Source organism: Lissotriton vulgaris, chromosome 2_1 (genome assembly GCF_964263255.1).
Source record: "Lissotriton vulgaris chromosome 2_1, aLisVul1.2, whole genome shotgun sequence".
Lineage (NCBI taxonomy): Eukaryota > Metazoa > Chordata > Amphibia > Caudata > Salamandridae > Lissotriton > Lissotriton vulgaris.
Window position 1 is genome coordinate 1,279,329,457 of NC_141687.1, and position 26,333 is coordinate 1,279,355,789.

Sequence of the window (26,333 nt, forward strand, 5' to 3'; positions counted from 1 at the left end):
CCGGATAGGACATAGCACCCCTTCGTTATTTTTGCTAACAAGCGTCTGATGCAATTTAAGAGCTGCCACACTCTGCCAGGCCGGAAGACGTGCCTTCTTCATGATGCGCTGCAGTGGCGAACCCTTGGCACCTACCCCAGTGCCCTTGTGTGAAGGGCAAGGCGCTATAGGTCACCCTGCTAAAGACAGCTCAGTGTGTTGGGACCTTACCGCAAAGAGTACCATTAAACTCAGGCTGTCACGAATGGGCAGATATAGGCCGCAATCCTTACGAGGTCCATATATTTACAGCCATATGTGAAAAACCAACGTTTTCCTCCCTTCATAACACAGCAGTGGCTTATAACAGGAGGGTTCAAAACATCGCCCTCATCACACCGACAGACTGCCCGGGAAGCGCCACCTCATTGCAACTTATGTGTGCCCTCGCTGTTGGTAACACAGGGGGCCCTCACACGCAAAGGGGCCGCCCTTTTGTGATCCTGCATTTTATTACAGGACAGCATTCCCCCAGCAGTGCCAAGCATGCTACGAGGCTTCTGGAAAATCAACTAAGAGCTTTCCCGGAGGGCACTGCAGGCATGTGTGAACCTCACTAGCTCACTACGCATGTTGCTTCCGGATAGCACCCCTTCGTTATTTTTGATAACACGCCTAAATAGTCTTCTAACGTTGTGTGTGTGTGTGGCTGTGTGTGTGTGTGGCTCTGTGTGTGGCTCTGTGTGTGTGGCTCTGTGTGTGTGTGGCTCTGTGTGTGTGTGTGGCTCTGTGTGTGTGTGTGGCTCTGTGTGTGTGTGTGTGGCTCTATGTATGTGTGTGGCTCTGTGTGTGTGTGGCTCTGTGTGTGTGGCTCTGTGTGTGTGGCTCTGTGTGTGTGGCTCTGTGTGTGTGTGGCTATGTTTGTGTGTGTGTGTGGCTCTGTGTGTGTGGGGGGCTCTTGTGTGTGGCTCTGTGTGTGTGTGGCTCTGTGTGTGTGTGTGGGTGCAAATTCAATAGGTCTTGCATTTGCGACAGATTAAGCTATTGGCATTGTAAATGACAATGACATTTATTTATCTGTTTTCAAAACCAACACATAAATAAAAATTTTGTCATTTACAATGCCAATAGCTCTAACATTTGCAAAGGCAAGACCGTTGCATTGTAAATGCTTGTTTAGTAAGTCGGCTACTTTAGTAATTTCCTGCTGTCTTTTACTTTTCTCCCGCCCTCCTCCTGTTGTCCTTATTCAATTTGCTCTTGCCCCCTTTCCATTGTAAGTATTCCCTTTGCTACCGCCCCATCCCCGTTTTCCGTGTTGTCTTTTTTCCCACCCCTTCCCGTTGTCCATATTCCCTTTGCTCTCACCCCCTTCCCTGTTGCCCCTGTTATCCCGATTCCCTTTGTTCCTGCCCACCTCCCCTGTTGTTCGTGTTGTCTTTTTTTTCCGGCCCCCCTCCTGTGTTCACTCGTGACCCGCACAGCTGTTACTGTCTGGGAAAGAGGTGTGGGCTCTGCACTAGACAGGTAATGGAGGTTTGTTTCTATTCGCCCCCACAGCCGAGTGGTGGGGGTGAGGAGGGATGAGGTGCTTCCAGCAGTACTGCCGGTGGTTGCTCCTGGGCACAAGAGCTCACAAGTGTGTTCCTCTGTTCTTAAAACTGGTTTGCTTGGCTTCGGTTTGCTTTTTTTGGCATTCCAGAATCTTAATGCTTTTAATTTTCCAATCCAACTCAGATCAGTAAATAATAATACAAAAAAAGTAAAGTCATTGCGAGACCTATTGGCTTTGCCAATGCTTGTTTTTAGTAGAAGCACAACATTTAGGCACCGGAAGGGGAGGGTCTCATATTTAACCCCTCCTATTCGGAAACAGCTGTAACTGGAATCTCTGTCGGGAAGCAGTGCATTATGGACGTGAGAGAGCAGACAACTGAACAGGCTGATCCAAGATACTGGAATGCAGGCTCGACAGGAAGGGGCAGTTCTGTAGCTAGGGCATTTTCAGGATGTCAGTATTATGCGCTGTGCACAACAGCAGCACTCGTCCTTTAAAACTACCCTATTGACATAGGTGAGGGCAGCTCTTTTCTGAGGATAATACTTAATAAACATAAAAAGTGAGTGGTTGGCCTTAAATTGAATAAATTAAGATTATATTATTCCGGTATGGATTTACCACAGTGATTACAAACATTACTGTTGGACAGGCCTCGTGAAGGGGGCCGCTCCCTCCCTGCATAATAAGGACCGAACACCGGCTCTCCCGGTGTCACCAGAAGAACCACCCCGGCAACCCACAGAAGCAACCCGCAACTCGTCCCCAACGGGACGCCTGCTCCCGAACACCCCGACATCGGCCGGCCCGGGCCGCCATCAGCAGCATTGCCCCGGCCCAGCCGCCATCTTGGACACTGCACCACGAAGCCGCGTGGCCTCAGCTCGACCCCAACCCTGGGCCTGGCCAGGCCCCGACATCGAGGCACCACCATCCACCCAGGAGGTGAAGAGACCACTTGGCAGGTCAATGGGAGAAAGGAGTGTCGATGGCTCTCCCCCGCCAGGTGCCGATCGCCCCCAGCCTCCCCGGGCGCTGGCTCCACCCCCCTGCTGGGTGTCTGGACTCCCTCATCCCGGACCTCCTGACCTCCAAGAGCGAGGGTCCGGACATCAAAGGAGGCCAGACCTATAACTGGGGCAGCTCCAGAGCAGGAAGGCAGTTGTATCCTGGAGTCGAGAGACACCTTGAAGAACTCATCCTTGACGGACTGCTGGCGCTGCCACAGCCCTGCCTTGTGAATCATCGTTCCTGCCTGCTGGCGCTGCCGCGGCCCTCTGCAACCTACACCTTCGTCGGGACCTGCTGGCGCTGCAGCGGCCCACCCTTGTGAACCATCGCTCCTGCCTGCTGGCGCTGCCGCGGCCGTCTGCAACCTACACCTTCGTCGGGAGCTGCTGGCGCTGCCGCGGCCCATCCTTGTGAACCATCGCTCCTGCCTGCTGGCGCTGCCACGGCCCTCTGCAACCTACACCTTCCTCGGGACCTGCTGGCGCTGCCGCGGCCCATCCTTGAGTGAACCATCGCCTTGCCTGCCGGCGCTGCCGCGGCCCGACCTTCCAGAACTCCGAGCTCGAGGATTGTGAGCTACCCATCCTGCCACCCCCCGTACCAGGCCGGTACCAAGACTGTCCAGCTACCGTTTCCCCTTCAGAGACTAGAATTGAGAGGACCCTCGTGTCCCGACCTCACTGTATCGCTGATAACCTTGCTTCAAGAATCATATAAAGAGTGTTGACCTCATCCTTGTGTGGTGTCCATCTGTGGGGGGGAAGTTACTCGTCTGTATGATCGCTGGAGACGGCCCTCACTGGAGGCCTCTCCCCTTGTCCTCGGCCGACCCTCCGGGTCCCCGTCTAACATTGGTGGCCAGCGGCGCGATCCGAACCAACGCGTAATCGTACAGAGAGTAACTCACCCCACGACTCAACCACAATGACAACAAAAGAGAGCGGATCCACAGAAAAATTCCAGATGGAGAAACTAGAAGAGTACAACCACAGAGAGCTAAAACAATTTTGCATAGAACTAGGCATTGCTACCACAGGACTGAGCACGAAAGAAGACTTCAAAAAAGCCCTAGAATCTTGGGCAGAGACGGGTACGACCGTACCCCAAAACCAAAACCTCGAGGTGCCAGAAAAAAGCACCACTCCGACAGAAGGAAGGAGATCGGGTCTCTCCCCGGAGGAGATCCGAGAACGAGAGAAAAGCAGACTCCATGAATTAGAGCTGGCACGACTTCGGTTGGACGGAGAACTGAAATTGGCGGAACAAAAGATAACATTGGAACACTTGCGGCTCCGAGAGGAGCGGGAAGAGAAGCAAAGACAGAGGGAGTTAGAAGAGAAAAAACTGGCCTACGAACATGAGCGCAATCTAGCAGAAATAGAGCTTCGGAAACAGAATAAAGATCTCGGGGTGCCCGAGCGCCCGAACACTCCTGGCACTGCAGACCCTAAAGTCCACATCCCCAAGGATGTCGTCCGAGAATATTTTCGGAACGACGATATTCAGCAATGGTTCAAAGCCTACGAGATAGCCATGACCTCCCACCGGATTGCTCAAAGTGACTGGGGAGCCGGGTTATGGGGGAGGTTCGTCAACGAAGGGCGCGACGCCCTGCTACAACTCCCGGACCATCAGATGACCTCCTACGACCACATGAAGGCCGCCCTCCTCACTCGATACGGACTCACGCCCGAGATGTACCGCCAGCGGTTCCGCGACTGCAAACGGATCCCGGGTACAACTTAGGTGGAGTACGTGAACTTTTTCAGCAGAGCATTCGAGGGGTGGATCAAGGGCAGCCAGGTAACCACCTACGAACAACTCTTTAACCTCATTGTGTGGGAGCACCTCTCCAACAATTGCTTCGTCGAGCTCAGGCAGCACCTCCTCGACAGTAAACTGACTGAACCTCGGCAACTCGCCGCCGAAGCTGACCGATGGGAAAGCACTCGAGTTGCTCGAAGCGGGCCCAGCGAGCCAAACAGAACCAACCAAGTTCCCCATCGCCCCCGAGGAGGAGGAGGCCAGGGTCGGGGCAGAGACGCCGTCCCGGCGGCTCCCGCCAGCAACACCCCGCCCCCGGCCGGCAGGGGAAACCCCCCGATGCGTCCAGGGTTCCGAGCCAACGTTACTTGCCACCGGTGCCAGCGGACCGGCCACTATGCCAACGACCCTAATTGCCCGAAGAACCAGAATCCTATACCCCGCCAGGTCGCTGCCGCCGCCCTGGGAGAAGAGCAGGCCCCCGAGGATTATGAAGAATACGAACAGGAACAGCCCGAGTGGGAACCAGCAGCCATGACCCTGGTCTGCCTAGGGGAAAGAGACATGATTCCGCGGGCTCCCCTACCCGCCAATACGAGAAAATACAGCCAGTGGGTAAACATAAATGGGCGCAAGGCTGAAGCCCTACGCGACACCGGGGCCAGTGTGATGGCAGTCCGCTGTCACCTGGTCACCCCGGAGCAGATCTTGCCAAACGTCCTTTGCCCCATCCGATCAGCCGACAACTCAGAGAGCCTGTGTCGGACGGCCTGCGTCCCCTTCGAGTGGGGAGGAGTGTCCGGTATGCTGAAGGTGACTGTCCGCGATGATGCCCCAGTGGACTGCCTCCTGGGAAACGACCTCGAAAGTTCCCCCTGGGCAGCCGTTGAAAGAAGGGAGCACCTGGGGATGTTAGGCCTCCCTGAGTGGGCCTGCGTAACGACCCGGTCCATGGCCGCCCGCGCCATCTCCAGTCCCGAAGAACCCGAGTGGCCCGAACCTCCTCCCCCGAGCGTCCCGGAGGGAGACGCCCTAAGCACCAATCCCCCAGAACAAAACGACAAAGGGCCCGTTCAACTCCAGGACCTTCCCGAACTGGCCCAGTGGCGTCAAGAGGGTGGTCCCACCCAGGAACAATTCCGACAAGAACAGAAGACCTGTCCCTCCCTCGAGGGACTCCGGCAGCAAGCCCTCGCCCAGAGCGCAGGAGGCACCGCAGGGGCCCACTGGATTTATTGGGACAATGACCTGCTCTACAGCGAACAAAGAATTGCTGAGCTGGGGGCCAGTCGGGTGCTGGTGGTGCCCCTCCGCTTCAGAGACTTCCTTTTGAACTTAGCGCACGATGTCCCCCTTGCTGGACACTTGGGACAAGACAAAACATACAACCGCCTGGTAACACACTTTTACTGGCCAAAAATGCGAAATGATGTCTCCAACCACTGCCGGGCCTGCCCCACCTGCCAGGCCAGCGGGAAGAGCGGCCGAAAGATCAAAGCACCCTTGCAACCCTTTCCCATCGTCACCACCCGGTTCGAACGGGTGGGAATAGACATTGTGGGGCTCTTAGACCCCCCGAACGGCCCAGGGGCACCGGTTCATCCTAGTCCTGGTGGACCACGCCACCCGGTATCCGGAGGCCATTCCTCTTCGGACCGTGACAGCCCCCGTGGTAGGCCGAGCCCTAATGGGAATCTTCTCTCGAGTGGGCTTCCCCCGGGAGGTCGTCAGCGACAGGGGCACAAACTTTATCTCAAAGTACATGAGGTCTCTCTGGCAGCAGTGCGGGGTCACCTACCGGTTCACGACCCCTTATCACCCGCAAGGAAACGGACTGGTCGAGCGGTTTAACCGCACTCTCAAGGGGATGATCATGGGCCTGGAAGAACCCCTACGCCGCCAATGGGACGTGCTGCTCCCGTGCCTCCTCTTCGCCTATCGAGAAGTTCCCCAGAAATCCCTCGGCTTCAGCCCCTTCGAGCTCCTGTACGGACACCCCGTCCGGGGCCCCCTCAGCCTGGTCAAGGAAGGATGGGAGATGGCCCCCCAGAAGACCCCTCCAGACGTCTATAAGTATCTCCTGACCCTCCGCAACCAGACCCGGCGATTCAGGGAACTCGCCAAAGCCAACCTTGAGGCCAGTCAGGAAGACATGAAGAAATGGTAAGATCAAAATGCCTCCTCCATCGAGTTCGAACCAGACCAGCAAGTATGGGTGATGTCTCCAGTCGAACCTTGTGCCCTGCAGGACAAATGGACAGGCCCCTTCAAGGTGATAGAGCGCAAGGGCCCTGTCACCTACCTAATAGACATGGAGACCCCCCGGAACCCACTCCGAGTCCTCCACACCAACAGACTCAAACCCCACTTCGTACGCTCGGAGCTCAGCCTACTAATGGCAACAGATAGTGGGACGGAAGAAGACTCCGAGCCCCTCCCTGACCTACTGAGGACCCGTGAAAAAGATGGCTCAGTGGAAGGAGTCAGACTCTCTGAGGCCTTGTCCCCGGAACAACGCCAAGACTGTCGGGCTCTCCTACTACAATTTGCGAACCTGTTCTCCCTCACCCCAGGGGTCACCCCCTGGTGCCTTCACGACGTGGACACTGGGGATAGTCCACCTATTCGACACAGGGCGTACCGAGTGCCAGACCGGGTGCGCACCTGCATCCAGGACGAAGTCTCTAAAATGCTGGCCCTAGGAGTGATAGAGCCATCTGACAGCCCCTGGGCCAGCCCAGTCGTACTGGTCCCCAAGGCTGCTGCCCCGGGCGTCGCCCCCGAGCTCCGGTTCTGTGTAGACTATCGGGGCCTGAACGCCTTTACCCGAACCGACGCTCACCCCATCCCCCGGGCGGATGAGCTGGTTGACCGCATGGGGGCTGCCCGCTATCTGAGCATCTTCGATCTAACAGCAGGCTACTGGCAGATCGGCCTCACCCCCAGGGCCCAAGAACGATCCGCCTTCTCTACCCCGGATGGCCACTACCACTTTAAAGTGATGCCATTCGGCATGAAATACGCTCCAGCTACCTTCCAGCGACTCGTGAACCAGGTATTGGCGGGCCTCGAAGAATTCAGCGCCGCCTACCTGGACGATATCGCTGTGTACAGTCGTCACTGGGCAGACCACCTCACCATCTCCGAGAAGTCCTGCACGCCCTCCAGCAGGCTGGCCTCACCATCAAAGCCAGCAAATGTCAGGTTGGCCAGGGGTCCGTGACCTATCTCGGACACCAAGTGGGGAGCGGTCTGGTGGCCTCCCTTCAGCTCAAGATCGCTGCCATCCAGTCCTGGCAACCTTCGGTCACCCAAACCGAGGTCCGAGCCTTCCTAGGGCTCACCGGATACTACCGGCGGTTTGTAAAGGATTATGGCAGCAATGTGGGGCCCCTCACAGAACTCACATCCAAGAAAAACCCCAAAACCGTCAACTGGACTCCGAACTGTCAAGCGGCCTTCGAGAAGTTGAAGGCCGCCATGTGCACCGCCCCCGTGCTCCAGGCCCCCGACTACAGCCGGGAATTCATCGTCCAGACGGACGCCTCAGATCATGGTGTTGGGGCAGTACTCTCTCAACTAAATGCAGAGGGAGTCGATCAACCAGTGGCCTTCATCAGCCGACGCCTGCTGGCCCGAGAGCAGCGTTGGAGCACCATCGAGCGGGAAGCCTTCGCAGTGGTATGGGCCCTCAAGAAACTCCGGCCCTACCTCTTCTGTACCCATTTCAGGGTACAAACAGACCATAGGCCCCTGCAATGGCTGATGCAGATGCGGGGGAGAACCCAAAACTGTTGCGATGGTCCATCTCCTTGCAGGGGATGGACTTCACTGTGGAGCATCGCCCTGGCCAGGACCACGCCAACGCGGACGGCCTGTCACGCTTTTTCCGCCTCGGCGAAGAGAGTACCCAAGAAGATGGGTGACTCTCCCTGCCTTCAGCGGGGGGGGACGCATGTTGGACAGGCCTCGTGAAGGGGGCCGCTCCCTCCCTGCATAATAAGGACCGAACACCGGCTCTCCCGGTGTCACCAGAAGAACCACCCCGGCAACCCACAGAAGCAACCCGCAACTCGTCCTCAACGGGACGCCTGCTCCCGAACACCCCGACATCGGCCGGCCCGGGCCGCCATCAGCAGCATTGCCCTGGCCCAGCCGCCATCTTGGACACTGCACCACGAGGCCGCGTGGCCTCAGCTCGACCCCAACCCTGGGCCTGGCCAGGCCCCGACATCGAGGCACCACCATCCACCCAGGAGGTGAAGAGACCACTTGGCAGGTCAATGGGAGAAAGGAGTGTCGATGGCTCTCCCCCGCCAGGTGCCGATCGCCCCCAGCCTCCCCGGGCGCTGGCTCCACCCCCCTGCTGGGTGTCTGGACTCCCTCATCCCGGACCTCCCGACCTCCAAGAGCGAGGGTCCGGACATCAAAGGAGGCCAGACCTATAACTGGGGCAGCTCCAGAGCAGGAAGGCAGTTGTATCCTGGAGTCGAGAGACACCTTGAAGAACTCATCCTTGACGGACTGCTGGCGCTGCCACAGCCCTGCCTTGTGAATCATCGTTCCTGCCTGCTGGCGCTGCCGCGGCCCTCTGCAACCTACACCTTCGTCGGGACCTGCTGGCGCTGCCGCGGCCCATCCTTGAGTGAACCATCGCCTTGCCTGCTGGCGCTGCAGCGGCCCTTCTCAAACGAGACTTGTCAGCCTAGCCTGCCGGCGCTGCCACGGCCCGACCTTCCAGAACTCCGAGCTCGAGGATTGTGAGCTACCCATCTTGCCATCCCCCGTACCAGGCCGGTACCAAGACTGACCCGCTACCCTTTCCCCTTCAGAGACTAGAATTGAGAGGACCCTCGTGTCCCGACCTCACTGTATCGCTGATAACCTTGCTTCAAGAATCATATAAAGAGTGTTGACCTCATCCTTGTGTGGTGTCCATCTGTGGGGGGGAAGTTACTCGTCAGTACGATCGCTGGAGACGGCCCTCACTGGAGGCATCTCCCCTTGTCCTCGGCCGACCCTCTGGGTCCCCGTCTAACAATTACCTACCAGCCCAGACCTGTAAACCATTACGTGGCATACTGTGCTAAAGGTTCAATTAAATCTCACTTCTGATTGGCTGCTGCGGGCCTTGTACTGTACATGCCTGTGCTTACACTGTATAAGAAATGTATTCATGCACCTGGTAGGCAACTGAGATTTATGTCCCTGATTTGGCAGTCAACCAAATTTTAAAGCAACTCATTTGAGAAAACATAATTAAATTCAAGATTGGATCTTCAAATTCGCCCGATGAACTCTGTTAAAGTGTTTATTTTTATTGGCATATTTCAATGTTGTATGATTTTTCACAAGGGTATTTCTTCAAGGCTACGCTTTCCCTGTCCCTCAAAACACAACCAAACATTGTAACCATCACGACAGTTAGTCAATAAAGTCCACAAGGCACAAGTCCCGATAACTTGTACAGCCTGATCATAGTTTAGGAAAAGAAACAGGTATTGATAGAACTATTAGGTTTGGTGATTGAATTCGAACTCTAACACAAAAAAAACGCCTGCTGTGTTCGAAAACACATTAATAATGATTGTATTCTATATAATGTATGGATCAGATAGAGAATTGTGTGTGATGTCAGAACTATTCATATGCCAAATAGTCCCTCGTGCGCGGATTGGTGACGTTACAACGCAGGCTATTACAACGCCTGCTGTTACAACGCGGTTTTTACATCGCATACCATTACAACGCATAGTGCTTTTAAGCGCTGTATAGTGAATTATTTAATTTACTATTCCAACTCCAGTCCCCGTGGATAGTAGGGAAGGTGTTGGATAGTAAATAAATATATTCCCTATCCTAGAGCGCCCCCCCCAGCGCAATGCATTGTAATGGTTTGCGTTGTAATGGTTGCGTTGTAATGGTAGTGCGTTGTAATGAATGCGTTGTAAGTGATGTTTCCCCTCGTGCGCTACAAAGGAGGCAAAATGAGACACCCAAACAGCCAATAGAAAGAAGGTGAAATTGAAATACCCCTTTGGGCTGATCCAAGTAGTGATTGACAATGCCTCAACCTAATGGTTGAAGCTTCCCAAGCCAAAGAAGCCACAACTCAAGACTTAAGGCAGCTTAACCAAAGGCCATTGGAGCAAACACGAACACAATGAGTTTGCCGTGAATGGCGCTAGCACCATTCCACGTCAAACCTAATGCATGATGCAGACCCCATTACACATCACGCCTAAAAAAATGATGAAACTACCCCTTCCGTGTCAAATGTAAAATCTGCTGGGGAAATGATGGGGGAGGGGGAACGGGGAGGGAATGTTCCCACTGCTGGCCCTATTTAGTGGGATTCATTTAATTGAGTGTTGAAGTAGAATAAGTGTTTAATTTGAGCCGGTGGTTTCTAGTGCTCAGCACCATTACTTAATTGTCAACACCGCCACTTATGAAAGTCTGCCGAATGGTGGCACTGTTTGTCTAATTTAGTTGAGCACAAAAGTTGACTACTAAATACATGTTAAAACAACTAATACCTTCCCCTAAGCCATTCTTATAGCTTTGGAGGCTTAGAATAGTCTGAATTGTCACACTTGTAGGAATGTGATGTTTAGTAGTTGTGTAGGAACTGTCTTTGGCAGCGGCAGCAGGGGTAATGGATGGTACAAGCTGTAGTGGCCTCCTGACGGGAGCCTTGTTACTTATTGCTTTTCAAATGAAGTAGTGGGTAGAATTCTTCTCCTTCCCAGCCCCCAGAGTACTCATGTTCCCTGCTCAGGTACTCACTTTCTAAACTCGACCTTGTAGAAGTCTCCTGCCATCTCACTGTGCCCTGGCTCCCACGCGAGGATGTGTGGAAAGAAGTCCAGCTTAAATTTCACCCACTTGGGCTTGGGCAAGCCTTCTCCTGCAGAGTCAGAGAACAGAAACAGACAGGGATTAGGACAATACAGTTTCCAAAGGAACACAGTTAGCGGTGAGGTGTTTGGATAGGGGTTCACACAGGCAGCATGGATGGAATACAGACATTGAGGCTTTAACCCCTTCGCCGTGGGGCAAATTCCCCCACAGCGCGGGGGTAGGGGGGCCGCACGCGGCGCCGCAGTGCTTGTGACGAGCTCAGCTTTTCATGCAGCACAGTGGAGCTGTGCTTATGATGAGCTGGGCTCGTCGCGACTCCACCCACTCAATGGAACGCCCCACACAGGAGGGGAATTATCCCCACGTGGGCGTTCCGCGGCAGTTATGACGAGCTCAGCTCGTCATGAGCACAGCTCCAGCTCCATTGTGCCTCATGACGAGCTCAGCTCGTTATGAGTGCCGAAGGAATTTAAATAAAGTAAAATGCCACAGCTCATAGCAGCCAATGGTCTCTTCATCACCAGTAGCGGCCCGTGGTGGGAGTGCTGCCGGGCACTGAAGTGGGGCGTGGGATGGGCAGGGTGGGGGGTAGTAAACTACAGATTACGGCTGATTAGAGGTAAGTAAACATATAAATAAATAAATAAAAGGAATTTTGCTGCGTGTTCTGCATCGCCACTGTTCGTCACCTACCCTTGGTGCTGATATGGGTCGGACTGGCCTATAGGGCAATCAGGCAGCGCCTGATGGTCCGGTCTGACAGATCAATGTGTGTGTAGGTTTTGTAGCAGTTGTGGGCCGGTTTTGTAGCTAGATGGGCTGGTTTTTCCTGTACATTTCCCTGATATTACCACTTTTTTTTTTAGCTATCTGCTTCCCTAATGGGAGCTACTTTTATTTTGGTGCCCGGGCCTATATTTTGTACCAGTCCAACCCTGGCTTTGCTCATTGACAAACTGTGTAAGAAGGAATGACTGGTGAGCTTCGAACCTGTTAGGTACATATCTAAAGTGTGCACTCAACCCACTGAGCAATCTTAGCAGCCATGATGAAAGACTTGATGAAGGGGATGTAGCTATAAATGCTGCAGCAAGCTCAGTGGCAGTGGTGCCCAGAGGCCTGACGCTCCCACTGAACCCTGATCTTTTATATATTTTACTACCCTGCCAGGGGTCTCATCTTCCTGGTGTGCACAGGGACACCTGGCATCTCTGATATGCCAGTGGTGGGTGTAGGGTTCTTTTCAGCCTTTAACCTTTCTCCATAAGAGATTATACATCAGAAACCACCAATGCAGTGACTTGTCGAGGGTCCACTAAAATAATTGTCACACAAGGTAGCAAGGGTGGAGTTTTGAGAACCTTTAAATCAGTTCAATGGTCTTAGTGGGTAAGGGATATGAGCAGATTCCCTGGTAGGGTATGTTTATAACAGGCAGCTTTTCTTCCCCCCAAAAAAGAATATTGATTTAAGTTTGGTTTTGCAAAATTGAAACCCAGGCCCAGATTAATATTAAACGAAGCTTGCATACACCTATGAAATAATGGATGTCATGTGTTTCCTTATTAGTATTCTGGGTCAAAATGATGGTAATTTCAGCCCTCAATCAATAGACGTGGGAACATTGATTTTTAAGAGAGCTAAATATGAAAAGTCCACGTAAAGTTACTTCTTCCAGTGTCAGAATGAGGTAAGGTGAATCCAACAGGGGAGTGTGGAAAGGGTGGTAGGGATTTTAACAGCAGTTGAGCACATAAACACTTTATTACAAGTTGTGAAAACAAAGACTGAAAAACCTTTGGCAACACCAACAATGGACCAAAACATCTGCTTCCCCAAAAAATAATAATAATAAATATATATATATATATATATATATATATATATATATATATATATATATATATATATATATATATATATATATACACACATGTTGCAATCGCCTCGCGCTACTCCAGCACAAGAAAACGTCGCACTCAGGATTTACGATTCGTGGAAACATTTGTACTTATTGACTTTGACGCGTTTCGACAACACAGTCTTTGTCAAAAAGTCATATATACATACAAAAGATGTCTAACTTGAACCTAAATTCACTATCAAATGATTTCGCCCAGTTATGCTAATTGCTAACAGTAGTACGGGGGCCAGTCCACGGCCACGATGGGTTAGATAATTATCCATTTGTGAATTAAATGGCAAAATTACGAAGGTTTGCTCCAGCGATCTGCGGTAGGTGATGGTTCGGGGGCAAACAGCGTACGTGTCCTGTTTGTGCATGGTGGAATGGGAAATAAAATGCGCAATAGGTGCATTATTCCCCATTACCAGATGTTACACCACAATCGGTCATAAAGTTATTCAATTTGTAATCTTGGAGTCAAGCGCAATCACAATTTATTATTTAGCGGGTGCGTGATTTGCATCCGATTTTTGCATTCGTCATAAGGGCTCCTTTGGAGGGAAGTAGGATTCGGTGTGCTCTACGAATGTAAAACTGGTAAGAAATTTAGAAGGGAGATTTTAAAAAACGTAAATAGTCTGGCAAAACATGTTTTTCAGTCTATGTTTAACGTCGCATGGAAAGAAACCTATTGATGTACGGACGGATTCTAGTTTCAAAATGACATTTACAATTTCGCTGTGTGACAGGCTACTTCTTAATATCGCAAACATGGAAAATGTAAACACTTTGTTGAAGTTTGCTTTGGAAGATTTTCTTTGACTTCCGTTGGCTGTTTCTCTCTATAATATCCGGAACAACAGAGCTATTTTTAACTTCATCTCGTCAAATCATCATTTCAACTTATGTGACTGTCTTCTGAAAGTTGCAAACTTTGATCTCAACAACTTTCAGTTTTTGAGTATTTTTTGATTTCGCACAGAAGTGTTTTTGTTTAGGTTTTCTCCGGAGTTTAACAATCTGAAACTGATGGTTAGCCACAGAAAGATGAAAGCGCAGAATGAAGACACTTATTATTTACGGTAAGTGTCACCAATGGCATAGCGTGGTGCGGGGCACTGGGGCGGTTGCCCCGGGCGCAAAATTCTTAGGGGGCGCAAATTGTAAAAAAAAGAAAATTTGCACTCATTTTTCTATCGTTTAAACTTTTGCGCCAGGAAGCGCCAACAGTCCATGGGTTATGGGGCACAATACTTGCCTTGCCCCGGATGCTGGCACCCTTGCTACGCCGCGGAGTGCACTTACTAGAGGTGGGCAAGCCAACAAATTAACAGGAAGAGCCGAATCAGAGCCGAGCCAATGGTCTGACTCAGCTCTTAGAGCCTGTGCACGAGCCGAGCCTGAAAATATTTTCTATGTAAATCATACAACAAACATCATGTAAAATATGATAACGTAGTTTCAAAATTCAAAAAATGTATTGCTTTAGCATGTGGCAGCTTTCACATTATTGCATCACATTATAGCATTGCACTGAGAAGTACTTATTAAAAGTGATAGTTTTTAAGCATAAAAAATGATTTTTGTACATCTGATATTTTGAACTAAAATATCCGAAAGGGCTTTCATATGGGATAATGAAAAAAAGGAGTTATGGTAAAAAAAATATCTGCCTAGGATCACATAGTTTAAGCAGGGAGGCCACGATTTCTCTGGGCTTTCAGGGCTGACTTTTTGCATTTTTCTGCACTTTTTATTTAGCGCGAGCTCGATCAGAAGGCGTTGGAGCGCTTTACATGACAAGGTTTGATTCATTTTGAAAGGCAGATGAAGATAAAGTGATTTGGCCAAAAATCACAGGAAATTGAGCAAACGCCAAGACTCGAACTTGGTTCCCTAATTGAAAGGCTGCAGCTCTGACCATAACGCCACATCCAGAGTAAAGGGAGGGTAGCAGGCACATGATGCTTGACAGCTCATCTTGTTTGGGGCTCCAGGTTCCAAAAGTACCTCGAGCTGAACCAAAGCCAGGCTCGAGCTCTCAGTGTCTCGCCCACCTGTATCAGTTACAAAACACACATAATAAGTTACGACGTTTCCTGCTGCTTAATAAGTATTTTTACAGTTACTGAACCAGAACGTTTTTAACTTTGAAAATAATTCACTCTAAGACGGCCCTGTCATACACATCACAGCAGGGTGCTGAGCCCCCTCAGCTATCTTTACATCCTATCTATCTATCAGCTATCCAGGATATCTTGCTCCAAAACTCCACTTACACGCACACACAGAGTACTTTTTGCTGGTTTTACATCTGGGCTGATTTTCTGGCAAGGTCCCCGGCCCCTCCCCTTCTCCAAGGAACTGAGGGTAGCGGGAGATCCCCCGGGAGCCACCCCAATGGCAAGATTTGACGTTCAGAATACTACCCCCTTTCTGTCCAGGGACTTTATTTGTGCCCAAGGAGGAAGTAATTGGAGATCACTTTTAGTAGGACTTCTCCTTTTACAGGAACACAATCTGAAATTTCAAAGCAATCTTTGCGTCTCCACTGAACTTACATTGTGAAACTTGCCACCTCATTTGGGGAGCTTCAATCAAAAACAGAACTTTCACAAGAATTTTCATCTGGCTGAGAACATAATCCCCTCCCCTCCGTGGTATCCCCTTAGTAGGGTTTGCCTTGTCCCTGGGCCCTAAGAAGACATACAAATGATCAAGTATTTTCCTTTGGCTTTCACTCCTTGATAAATGTTTAATGTCTCCTGCTTACTTTGACTAAGTCAAAAAGTATCAACGCAGGTCTGCTTGAAGGACCAACAAAGAACCAGACATAATAACAAATTATATAATAAAAAAGAGTAATGTTAATTTATGACCATTGATGGCCAAATTCGAATAGTTGATCATTTTTGTCTCGATAGGGCCTAGAGAAGGGGAACGTGCACAGAAATAGGAAAAGGTCTACAGAACACTCGCCCACCAAGGGGCCTTTAGTGAAAAGAAACATCATGAACTTGTGGCCAGTGAATTGCACAGGCCCTGGGACACGGAAGAAGTGGCCTTCTGGTAGGTCACCGCTCCTGGCGAGATTTTTCAATGCGGGCGGTCATGGCAGGTCGCTACCGTTCACATTGAGAAAGCAGCTTCTCACGATGAGAACGCGGAAGCTGGAGTGGAAAATCTACTCGAGCGGCAGCAAAGAAGCAGTACCCTCTGGCATGCCATGTGGTGCCATTCACGCTGATTCAACACCGCGGAAAAAGCCCCCATCGCTCAAAATCAGCTCCAGCATTGCGATGTACAAAAATTCCGCCGCTTACAGAATCTCGCTGAGTTATTCTGCGGACTGAGACATTGTTAGTCCTGCCTATCCCTGGCTATGGGACTCTTGCATTACTCCACCCAGATAATATGATTATTGGTACAGAATTGTACAGTGCTTCATACTTTTGATGAGGCCACAAATAGCTCCTATTTGCTGGGGGTTGCTGGACATTCTTCTAGAATATATGGTTGGGAAGATGTTTGCTCTTGCATGATCTCTAGGAGAGGTGTTGGCTGAGGTTCAAATACATGCATCCGAGCTGGAGAAGTGCACGTCACTGCACCTAAGCCTATTTGCTCCAACAGTCCTTTGCATTGGGGAAGCGAACATTATAACTAAGTCAGCCTACTTGTCTCTGTTGACAAGAGGTGTGAGGTAGGTTCAGGGACATTTTGGGGCAACAGCGAATAGCAAAGTCCACTACACTGGTTTTATGAAAAAAATACTAGTTGGATAACAACTGCAAATGTTAACTCTATTTTAGCAAGATGAGCTCAGATAGCCATGTCTGTAAAAAAAGGGAGATGTTATGAAATCTATCATTTATCATTGACTGTTGCTATTATTTCCTGCTAGTATTGAGCAAAATATCAATTTGAACCAATGGGAAACACACATTTTAACACCTTCTCTTACTTACTTTGAATGTCTCAATCACTGTAGAGCAAATAGCAAAGTACCACAAGCATTTACAATGCAATGGTTTTGCCTTTGTTAAAGTTAGAGCGATTGGCATTGCTCTTGACATTATTTTTATTTATGTTTTTTTTTAACATAAATAAATGGCATTGTCATTTACAATGCCACTAGCTTTATCTCTCGCAAATGACACACACCAACACCCACAGAGAGCCCCCCCAACACACACAAACCCCCCCACACACACACCCACACAGAGCCCCCCCACACACAGCCACACAAAGCCCCCCACACACACCCACACAGAGCCCCCCCCACACACACACCTTCTGGCCCATTATCTTTTCTCCTCATCAAAATAACTGCCACACCCCTTTCTTTGTTCTGAAAATGGTAGGTAGCAAGCCATTTCAAATCTAGGGGGCTGTGGCCTAAAGAGAACTTTCTGAGGGCATGGAAAGAACAGCAGTCTCCTTTTTCATGGATGAGCATCCCCTAGCGCGGTTCTTATGCTCCACCTGTCTTTCTTTGATACTTCCTCCATTCTTTCCATAGTGTCAACAGTGGGTCACACGGAGAGCGGGAGGGGAGGGGAGGGGAGGGTGGGAACAAACACACGGAGAGCGGGAGGGGAGGGTGGGAACAAACACACGGAGAGCGGGAGGGGAGGGTGGGAACGAACACACGGAGAGCGGGAGGGGGGAGGGGGGCGGGGGGGGCAGGGGCGGGAACAAACACGCAGAGCAGGAAGGCAGTTGCGCGGAGAGCTGAAGGGGGGGGCGGGAACAAACACGCAGAGCAGGAAGGCAGGTGCCGGCAATGCCGGACCAGATTCGGGGGCGTTCCCGGCGTCGCGTGACGTCGGCAAAAGCCAAAGAATCTCGGGAACGCCCCCGAGTCTCTTCCGGCATTGACGGACAGGCCCCTCGTCCAATGGCTAGGCTCCATTTATGGAGCCAGCCAATGAATGACGTGGGCCGACCCAAACCCACACTACAGTTCTCATTAGGTTTTCGCCTGCGCGAGAAAGATGCGCAGAGCGCATCTTTTCGCCAGGCAAAACCTAAAAAGCACCAGAAAGGTCACCAGTCAACCTTTGCGAAGGGCCTTCCAACGAGCGGCACCGCATCTTGTTTAGTAACGTGTCGTGCTTTTGATATTATGCAGCCGGCAGTTGATACACGTATAGGGCAAATGCATAATTATGCAGAAAACGCTGCACCCGCCAAATCACATAATTCCAGTGGCCCTGATCATGGAAGAGTGGTGAGGAAAAGACATGGCCTGAGAACATAAACAAAGAGCTGAACAGTGGGACAAGAATAACTGAGAACAAGGAAATGAAAAACCCGGGGAGACAAGAGAACTACCTGAGAACAGAAGAAGATGAGGGGTGAGTCAACAGGGTGGCCTGTGAACAGACAGCAGCAGGATGGGGTTCAAGGGGGTTCAGAACGGAGCAAGGGTGAAGAGCGCACTGGTCAGATAAGGGCATGGCGGTAGAAAAGAGAAGAGTGTGCTTCAAAGAGGAGAAGAAGGACAACGGTGGAGAGACCATGGAGTGACCTTGGACCAGGAGCCGTGAAGAGGAGAGCTCGCTCGCGCTTGGTGACGGTCTTCCAAACATACCTTTCATATTTATCAAAATACTTTTTTGTTGTGTGTTTCTGAGGCATTATAAAGTCGCCCCAGGGAGAGAGAGAAGCAATTATACGATTACCTAAAGACTTGTGAAAGACAATTGAAAAGTCATCCAAAGCTATTTTATATTGTTGACGAAAGATGTAAAACAGGAAATACAAGTGGAAATCACTTAGGGTGCTTCAGAGCGACCTAAACCACGCCCACATCTGTGGCTGCCAATCGTATCCAGAATTTCTGTGGTCGTTGTTGGCACTTGGGAGTGGGCGATGTGAAACTGTCACTGTGGAGGGTGCTGATGGCAGGGGGGGGGGGCAGTGACACGAGGAGAGAGGGGTGATGTGTTATCACAGTTCTGTTGTACAGAAGGGCGAGACACAGAGAAAACGAGGGCAAAGCGAAAGTGCTTTGGGACGAGGGGGCTATCACCTGGATTTTGATGTCATCACGAACGGGAGCGCTTTGGGATTTTACGTATTACGACAGAGAAAGATGGGACTTGGCAAGTCGAGCATAAGTGTGTGTCTAAAGCTGTTGAAAAGGACGGAGGGGGGATACGGGGGTCGGAGATCTGAATCGAGGTTACAGACCCAATAGCAGAGCTATTTTATATATATATATATATACCTACATGTGTTTTGTTTAGGATTATTTTAATTCATGTGACGGCATTAACCAAGTTGAAGTTATGGAGAAGCAGTTGGAGCTGAGACTGCGAGGCGCACCAAAGGTGAATGGATGTCCATTGATAAGAGCGGCTGGCGGAGCGCGCCTGCGGAGGGTACACCGGGGCGGGGTGTGCCTTGCAGTCAGGGAAGAAAAACAGGAACCCCGGCGCAGAAGGAGTTAAACGGGCTGGGCCGCCTGCCTGCTCCACTTCCCCGAGGCCACCTGGCACACCCCCAGCCCCATCCCCGAAGGTAAACACTTTGGCGCAGGTGAGCTCAGGGAGCACAGTTCAGGCCTGCTCCCCGCCGCCCTCCAAGAGGCTGCGCCGGATCCATGGCGCCGAGGACCCCCGAAGCATGATCGTCCGGCTCAAGAGGGCTCTGCGAGAAGTCGCGCTCATGGGGAGCTGTGTGAGCGACCATCAGCGGTGAGTTCGTGCATAGCGCCTCTGGCGCTAGATTGAGGCGCTTGAGTATGAAGTTTGGAGGGCCACGCAGCTGCCCCCGATAGAGTCCTTTGACCTCTGCCCGGCCACGCAGTGCAGGGAGACCGACTGTTCAAGGCTGTGTGGAGGTTCATTTCTTAGTATATTGGCGGCCAAACCTTCAGTTTCCAGTGCGGTGGACAAGCATGCTTGGGCGGGTCGTGAGAGCCAGCCCCTCTATCCGTGGGTCTGAGACTCCCTCGTGAGAGCCAGCCCCTCTATCCGTGAGTCTGAGACTCCCTCGTGAGAGCCAGCCCCTTTATCCGAGGGTCTGAGACACCCTCGTGAGAGCCAGCCCCTCTAGCCGAGGGTCTGAGACTCCCTCGTGAGAGCCAGCCCCTCTATCCGAGGGTCCGAAACACCTGCCACTTCTTCATGTGTACATATCACGGCTGCGGCCCCCTTAAGGGAAGGCTGGCCGGCATGTTTGAACATATTTCTGCACAAGCCCCTCCCCCTGAAACCTCTGTATGGCTGGATTAAAGTCTCTGCAAGCCAAGTGCGAGTGGCAATCGACTGATTTAACCTCAGCCCTTCTGGCCTTTCAGAAGCTCAGGCCTGTCTGGAAATCTCCGATTTCCCTTTTGGCTAATCCGGCTCAGAGCAGACATCTGTTTGAGCCCAGGAAGGCTGGGCCCCTGGCCTGTCACAGCTGAAGTGGCCCATGCACGTGACTGTGTATGGAAGCCCCGCTTATGGATAGTAAACGCCTTGTAAATGCTGCGATAGCACGCGTGTGTGTTTTTGCGTACGTGCGGTCCTGCGAGAACCGGAGAAGTGCATCTAACTCCAGTCATCCAGCTCTGTGAATGCAGCGTGTGCTGCTGTTGGCATTTCTTCTTCACTCTCCACGCTCAAACTGTCTGGACTCGCGAAAGAAAGGCTCACACTGCAGCAGGTCTTTTTATGGGCCCCGAGGCTGGCCTTTGCCTGTCTCTGCCTGGTTTTCTGCAGCACCGTCGCACTCTCGTTATATATTAACAGCTTTTATAAGGTTCAACAATAGACTCAACTTAGTTTGGATCTTGACAAACAGTTGCGAGTACCAAGCCCATTCACACTCTTATCTGCCCTGGAAGGATGAAAGGTGCGGTCAGGGTGTCGGGATTCGAATCGCACGGATTTCTTGGATGGAGGGAGTTGCTGACAGAGAGACAATTCCAGTTTTAGACCAGCGCGGGCACAAGTCTCTCTTTTTACCTTCACATGGGTTACAGAAGGGGCCCGTTCTTGCAACTGAACCCGCACCTCGCACAGGCTGCGGTGCATTTTTCCTGGAGCCTTTCACACGCTGAAGCTTGCTCGCTGGTTCTTCGGGGTATGTGTGCGCGCGCTAGAGTGAACTTTTGCATGGGTTCCTCTAACAGTTTCCGACCAGGGTGTGTCTGCTGCTGCAGGGGAAAGTACAAGCCGAGCCCTGAGCCTGCTCACCGCACGTTTAAATCCACTTTAAAGTGTGCAGCGAGAGCATTGAAAACTTTACCGGTCCATTAAAACTGGGCTCAAATGTATCTATACAGTCTACTGCGGAAAACCAATCTGAAACCATGATTAGGAGGGTTGTGGGCAAATAATCCCTGCGTTGTTACTGTAAAGTCGTTTGTGACAAACACGATTTAATTTCAATAGCTAGAACAGCGAATAACATAGCAGCGTAGTGAGTGTTTGTAAAGCACACCTTTGCCCTCAACCCTAAGTGTCTTGTAATTGATATGACCCGTGTTTATTGCTAACAGGAAGGCAGGTGCCGGCAATGCCGGACCAGACTCGTGGGCGTTCCCGGCGTCGCGTGACGTCGGCAAAAGCCAAAGAATGTCGGGAACGCCCCCGTGTCTGGTCCCGCATTGACGGACAGGCCCCTCGTCCAATGGCAAGGCTCCATTTACGGAGCCAGCCAATGAATGACGAGGGCCGACCCAAAGCACACTACAGTTCTCATCAGGTTTTCGCCTGCGCCGAAAAAGATGCGCAGAGCGCATCTTTTTGGCGAGGCAAAACCTAATAAAGGAATATTTTTGACCAACAGCTAACACATTTAATACGTGGATTTGAGATGAATTGTATGCTTTAACCATGGTTTATATGATAAACAAAATGCATATATGTCAATAACATGCGCTTTTAGGTCTGGTGTTAGATGCAACCTTTTGCCTTTTTTTTTAAATGATTTATATAATAATCTTACTGATAGGTGCTTTCAGCCAGCCCTCATCATTCATTGATCTGCTGTTGTGTTCCCATTTTTCTTCCACCCATTAGAACTTACAGCAGTGGGTCAGTCCACTTTAGCCATTGGCTAACTGTGAATGACATATTATGCTCTTTCACAGGAGCACCTCTACATACAAAGTAGTTCCCTCTAGCACCTGGGACTTCAGTGGCAAAGTATGCTTGAAAGGTGAAAAATAGTTACGCTTTAGCCAATGTTTATTTTTTATATTGGCAAGGACTTAGCAACTACTCAAAAATAATTTTTCTAAAACCATGACAAACCAACAACCATTAAACAAAACTAAGGACGGGCAAACAGCTACAGATCAATTGGATTTGCCAGTGCTTGTTGTGCTTGGTCTTTAAGCCAGCACGAACTCCAGCTTCTATCTTGATTTGTCCGTCTCAATCATCGAAAACTGGTATTAAGGACTGATTCAATGCACTAGTGGACATTTTGGAATAGATAAAGGCCTAGAGGACAGAGGACAAAGACATGAAAGAAAGAACAGGAAGTACATATACATGGTATTTTAATGCACACATGATAGACTGACTTTGAGCAGTAGGGGCAGATGTTTGGGAACTAAAGCAATTTACAAAAAGCATCGGCAAAGCCTGGAGGTCCAGTCTCCAAAGGAGCAAGGTATTTTTTTTTTTGTTGCAAGCAGATGCAGTGGAAATGAAAGTTTAATAGTAAAAAAAAAAAGAAGTCAATAAAACTAAAACTGAAGAGAGAGATTGGCCCACCAGCCCTGGAACTGAATGAAGTCCACTTTTTTTTTAAAGACAAATAGCACGTGATGAGAAAAACTGCTGTCACTCTGAAACCGAAGTGGGCTGACACATTGCAACATGGTGTAGGTAGTGGTGGACAGAAGCAAATGTGAATGACAGTTGAACAGACCAATGGATGAAGAGGCCCGGCCCGAAACCTTTCTATGTATCGATGCATGTATTTTATGTATGAAATATTGTGAAGACATGGGATGGCAAATCAATTAAAGCAGGACCGGCTTTAGCGCTGGTGGCGCCAGGTGCGACCACCTTTCTTGGGACCACCCCACTCTCACCCATATGACCTCCTCCTCAGATTCCCTGACTACCGCCCAAAAACAGTGCCCTCATCTCTCCATAGCCCATCTCTCACATACATTTCATTTGATTTAAAGCGCTGGTAAAGGCTTGCTTTACTAATCCACTCAGCTATCTTCTTTAAATACAGATCTGTTCTTTGCAGCAGGAATATTAAACCTCTGTGCTGCTTTATGGAAAGTCAAAACTGGCACGAGACAAAACTAGATCTCTCTCTCTCTCTCAAGCAGGAACTTTAATCACAAGATTTTTCTTGACATGTGCAGTGCAGCCTGAAAGCTGGAGCCCAAGGAACTCTGCATCAGCTGCTTTTAAATCGTAAGTTATTGATAAACACAGCGTTCTCCCCTGAGGGCAGCCCCCCCTTTTACAGGTCAGCACCCAGTGCTGTCGCACCAGTCACACTGCCCTAAAGCCGGCCCTGTAGTAAAGATCTTACTAGACCAGGCCTAAAAGGAGACCCTCCAATGTCATCCCTTTTAATTGAGCAAAGCTTACTCTAGACCGAGGCAAACCCTGTATAGGTCCTAACAGAGCGGGCGGCCCTTCTGCCTGTAAGAGATTTCTCCAGACCAGAAAACATTTCACTAAGAAACAGCGTTCGCCCTCAGTATCGTAGTACAGCACTGTCCCCATCATAGGATAGCCATGCAGCAGGAGTATCGCCATTACAGGGTGACCTGCAGCAATACAGGGCAGGCTTCACAGGGCGACCCACAGAGTCACTTTTTTAGGATGGCTCTATGTGATACATTATCAGTCTCACAGGATGACCTAGTCCTAGTGTAATGCAGTACCAGCCTCACGGGACATCCTACAGAAATACAGTTCCAGCCTCACAGAATATCCTACAGAAATACAGTTCCAGCCTCACAGAATATCCTACAGTAATACAGTGCCAGCCTCACAGGACATCCTACAGAAATACAGTTCCAGCCTCACAGAATATGTAAATGTAAATGTAGGTATACTTATATAGCGCAACCTGTCACCACAAAGGGCATCCTGGCGCTTGCCTAGGGAACCCGTCCTGGTATTCCCCTGTGAGAAGCCCTGACAGGGTGTCCACAGGGTGAAAGTCAGGCATCCCGCCGCGAGGGGCCGTTGTGGAGATTAAGCAAGCTATTGCCCAGAGTCGCAGAGTGTGAACCCGTGAGTCGAGGAGGCACCGGGACGAGAATTATCGAGTCCGTGGAATTTTTAGCCCAAGACCCGCCGGAGCGGGGAATTGAACCCTGGTCCAGGACCGATCTCAGATTCCGGGTCTGCCGCCTCTAACCCCTGAGCCACACTTCTCCACCAATATCCTACAGTAATACAGTGCCAGCCTCACAGGATGACCTGTGGTAATACAGTGCCAGCCTCACAGGACATCCTACAGTAATACAGTGTCAGCCCCACAGGACATCCTGCAGTGTCAGCCTCACAGGACATCCTACAGTAATATAGTGTCAGCCCCCCAGGATAGCCTACAGTAATAAGGTGTCAGACGCACACCCATCCTACAGTATTACAGGGTCAGCCCCACAGGATAGCATACAGTAATACAGTGTCAGCCCCATAGAATATCCCACAGTAATACAGTGTCAGCCTCACAGGATAGCCTACAGTACTACGGTGTCAGCCCCACGGGATAGCCTACAGTACTACAGTATCAGCCCACAGGATAGCCTACAGTAATACGGTGTCAGCCTCACAAGATATCCTACAGTGATATCCCACAGTAATAGTGTCAGCCCCACAGGATAGCCCACAGTACTACAATGTCAGCCCCACAGGATAGCCTACAGTAATAGTGTCAGCCTCACAGGATAGTCTACAGTAACACAGTGCCAGCCTCACAGGACAGCTTACAGTAATACAGTGCCAGTCTCACAGGACAGCTTACAGTAATACAGTGCCAGTCTCACAGGACAGTTTACAGTAATACAGTGCCAGCCTCACAGGACAGCTTACAGTAAACAATTACTGGGTGCCACTTAGCACAGACCAAAAATGAACACCAGTATCTATGTAGCAGGTGCATTAGCCCGCTGTGCTATGTTCTTTCTGTGCAGAGTTATTGTTCCGGATATACTGAACAGCACGCGCCCGGCGTCTTACCTCGTCCTGCGCTCAGGAGGCAGACGAAGAGAAGGTCCAGGGCTCTCAGTCTTGGGTGCCGGCGTTGTGCCATCCTGGAGCGGCCCGCATCATCTGCTCCACTGAGGCGCTCAGCCTTTCACCAGGGTGATGTGTCTATCGTAGGCCCGGCCCCTGGCCCGGCCCTCTGGGGGTGGAAGGCAGCGGCTTGTTGCACTTCCCCATTTCTCTACCCGCCTTCTGCAGCTGGAGACGAGCGAGTACACGCCCCGCCAGGACTACGCCTCCCTCCTTCAGCTGAGCTGGGTTTATCGGTCTCGAGGCGCAGAAAAACCCACCACCTTCCTAAAATACAAGCACAATAAGGATGACTTTCAATGAAGGTAACCATCTTCCCCAGGCTATGAAGGACTGCTGCCAGACATGGACTTTTCTGTGATGGCCTGATGCATTCTGGGTGTAGTAGTTTTCTGTTGCTTCCATTAACCCTAATTAGACGAACACACCTAAAATGATTTGTAGGCGAACAGTTCAGGCCTAGGGACAGTGTCCATAGTCACCCTACTTCCAAGTAACAGTGTGTCCATGTCCACCTAATGATGGAGAAGGAGAGCACAGTGGCACTGATCCCATTTGACCCTTTGGCTGCATTCAACACCGTCTCCCACCGCATCTTCGCCGGAATCTCTGGGCCAGCACGCCGATGAATCAGCTCCTTCCTGTCAGGATGCATCCAAAAAGTAAACTTAGCCCCTGGTTGGTCTACTGCCTCCAACCCGAACTGGGATGTCCCTCAAGGCTCCTCGCTCAGCCCTGTGCTATTCAACATCTAAATGACCGTTTTTCAACATCATCCGCGCACACTGGCTCAGCATCATCACTTATATCGATGGCACCCATCGAGAGATGGGAGAGGCAGTTAAGGCTCAAGCCAGGCTTGAGCCAGAAGGCTGGCTTTGGCTCAGCTCGAGGCCCTCTAGGACCCTCAAGTCTAAAACGAGCCGAGCTTTAATGTGGCTTCTGCCAGCCACCCCCCCACTCTACCGTCATGCATCAAGAATGAAAAACAAAGCATTAACCTTTGATGCTAAAAAACGAGAGA

The 26,333-nt window shown here is 50.7% G+C and overlaps 1 protein-coding gene across 1 annotated transcript in view; it reads right to left on the minus strand.

The window, feature by feature from the left end:
- The window catches only part of IL10RA (interleukin 10 receptor subunit alpha), a 53,298-nt gene extending 27,878 nt beyond the window's left edge, over nucleotides 1-25,420 (minus strand). Inside the window, exons 1-2 of the mRNA XM_086957022.1 lie at nucleotides 25,253-25,420; nucleotides 11,102-11,222 (exon numbers count right to left, since the gene is read on the minus strand). Coding sequence (XP_086813148.1) covers nucleotides 11,102-11,222; nucleotides 25,253-25,325 — 194 coding nt within the window. The 5' untranslated portion in view covers nucleotides 25,326-25,420. The remainder of the gene's footprint in view (nucleotides 1-11,101; nucleotides 11,223-25,252) is intronic.
- Between the last annotated feature and the right edge of the window lie 913 nt (nucleotides 25,421-26,333).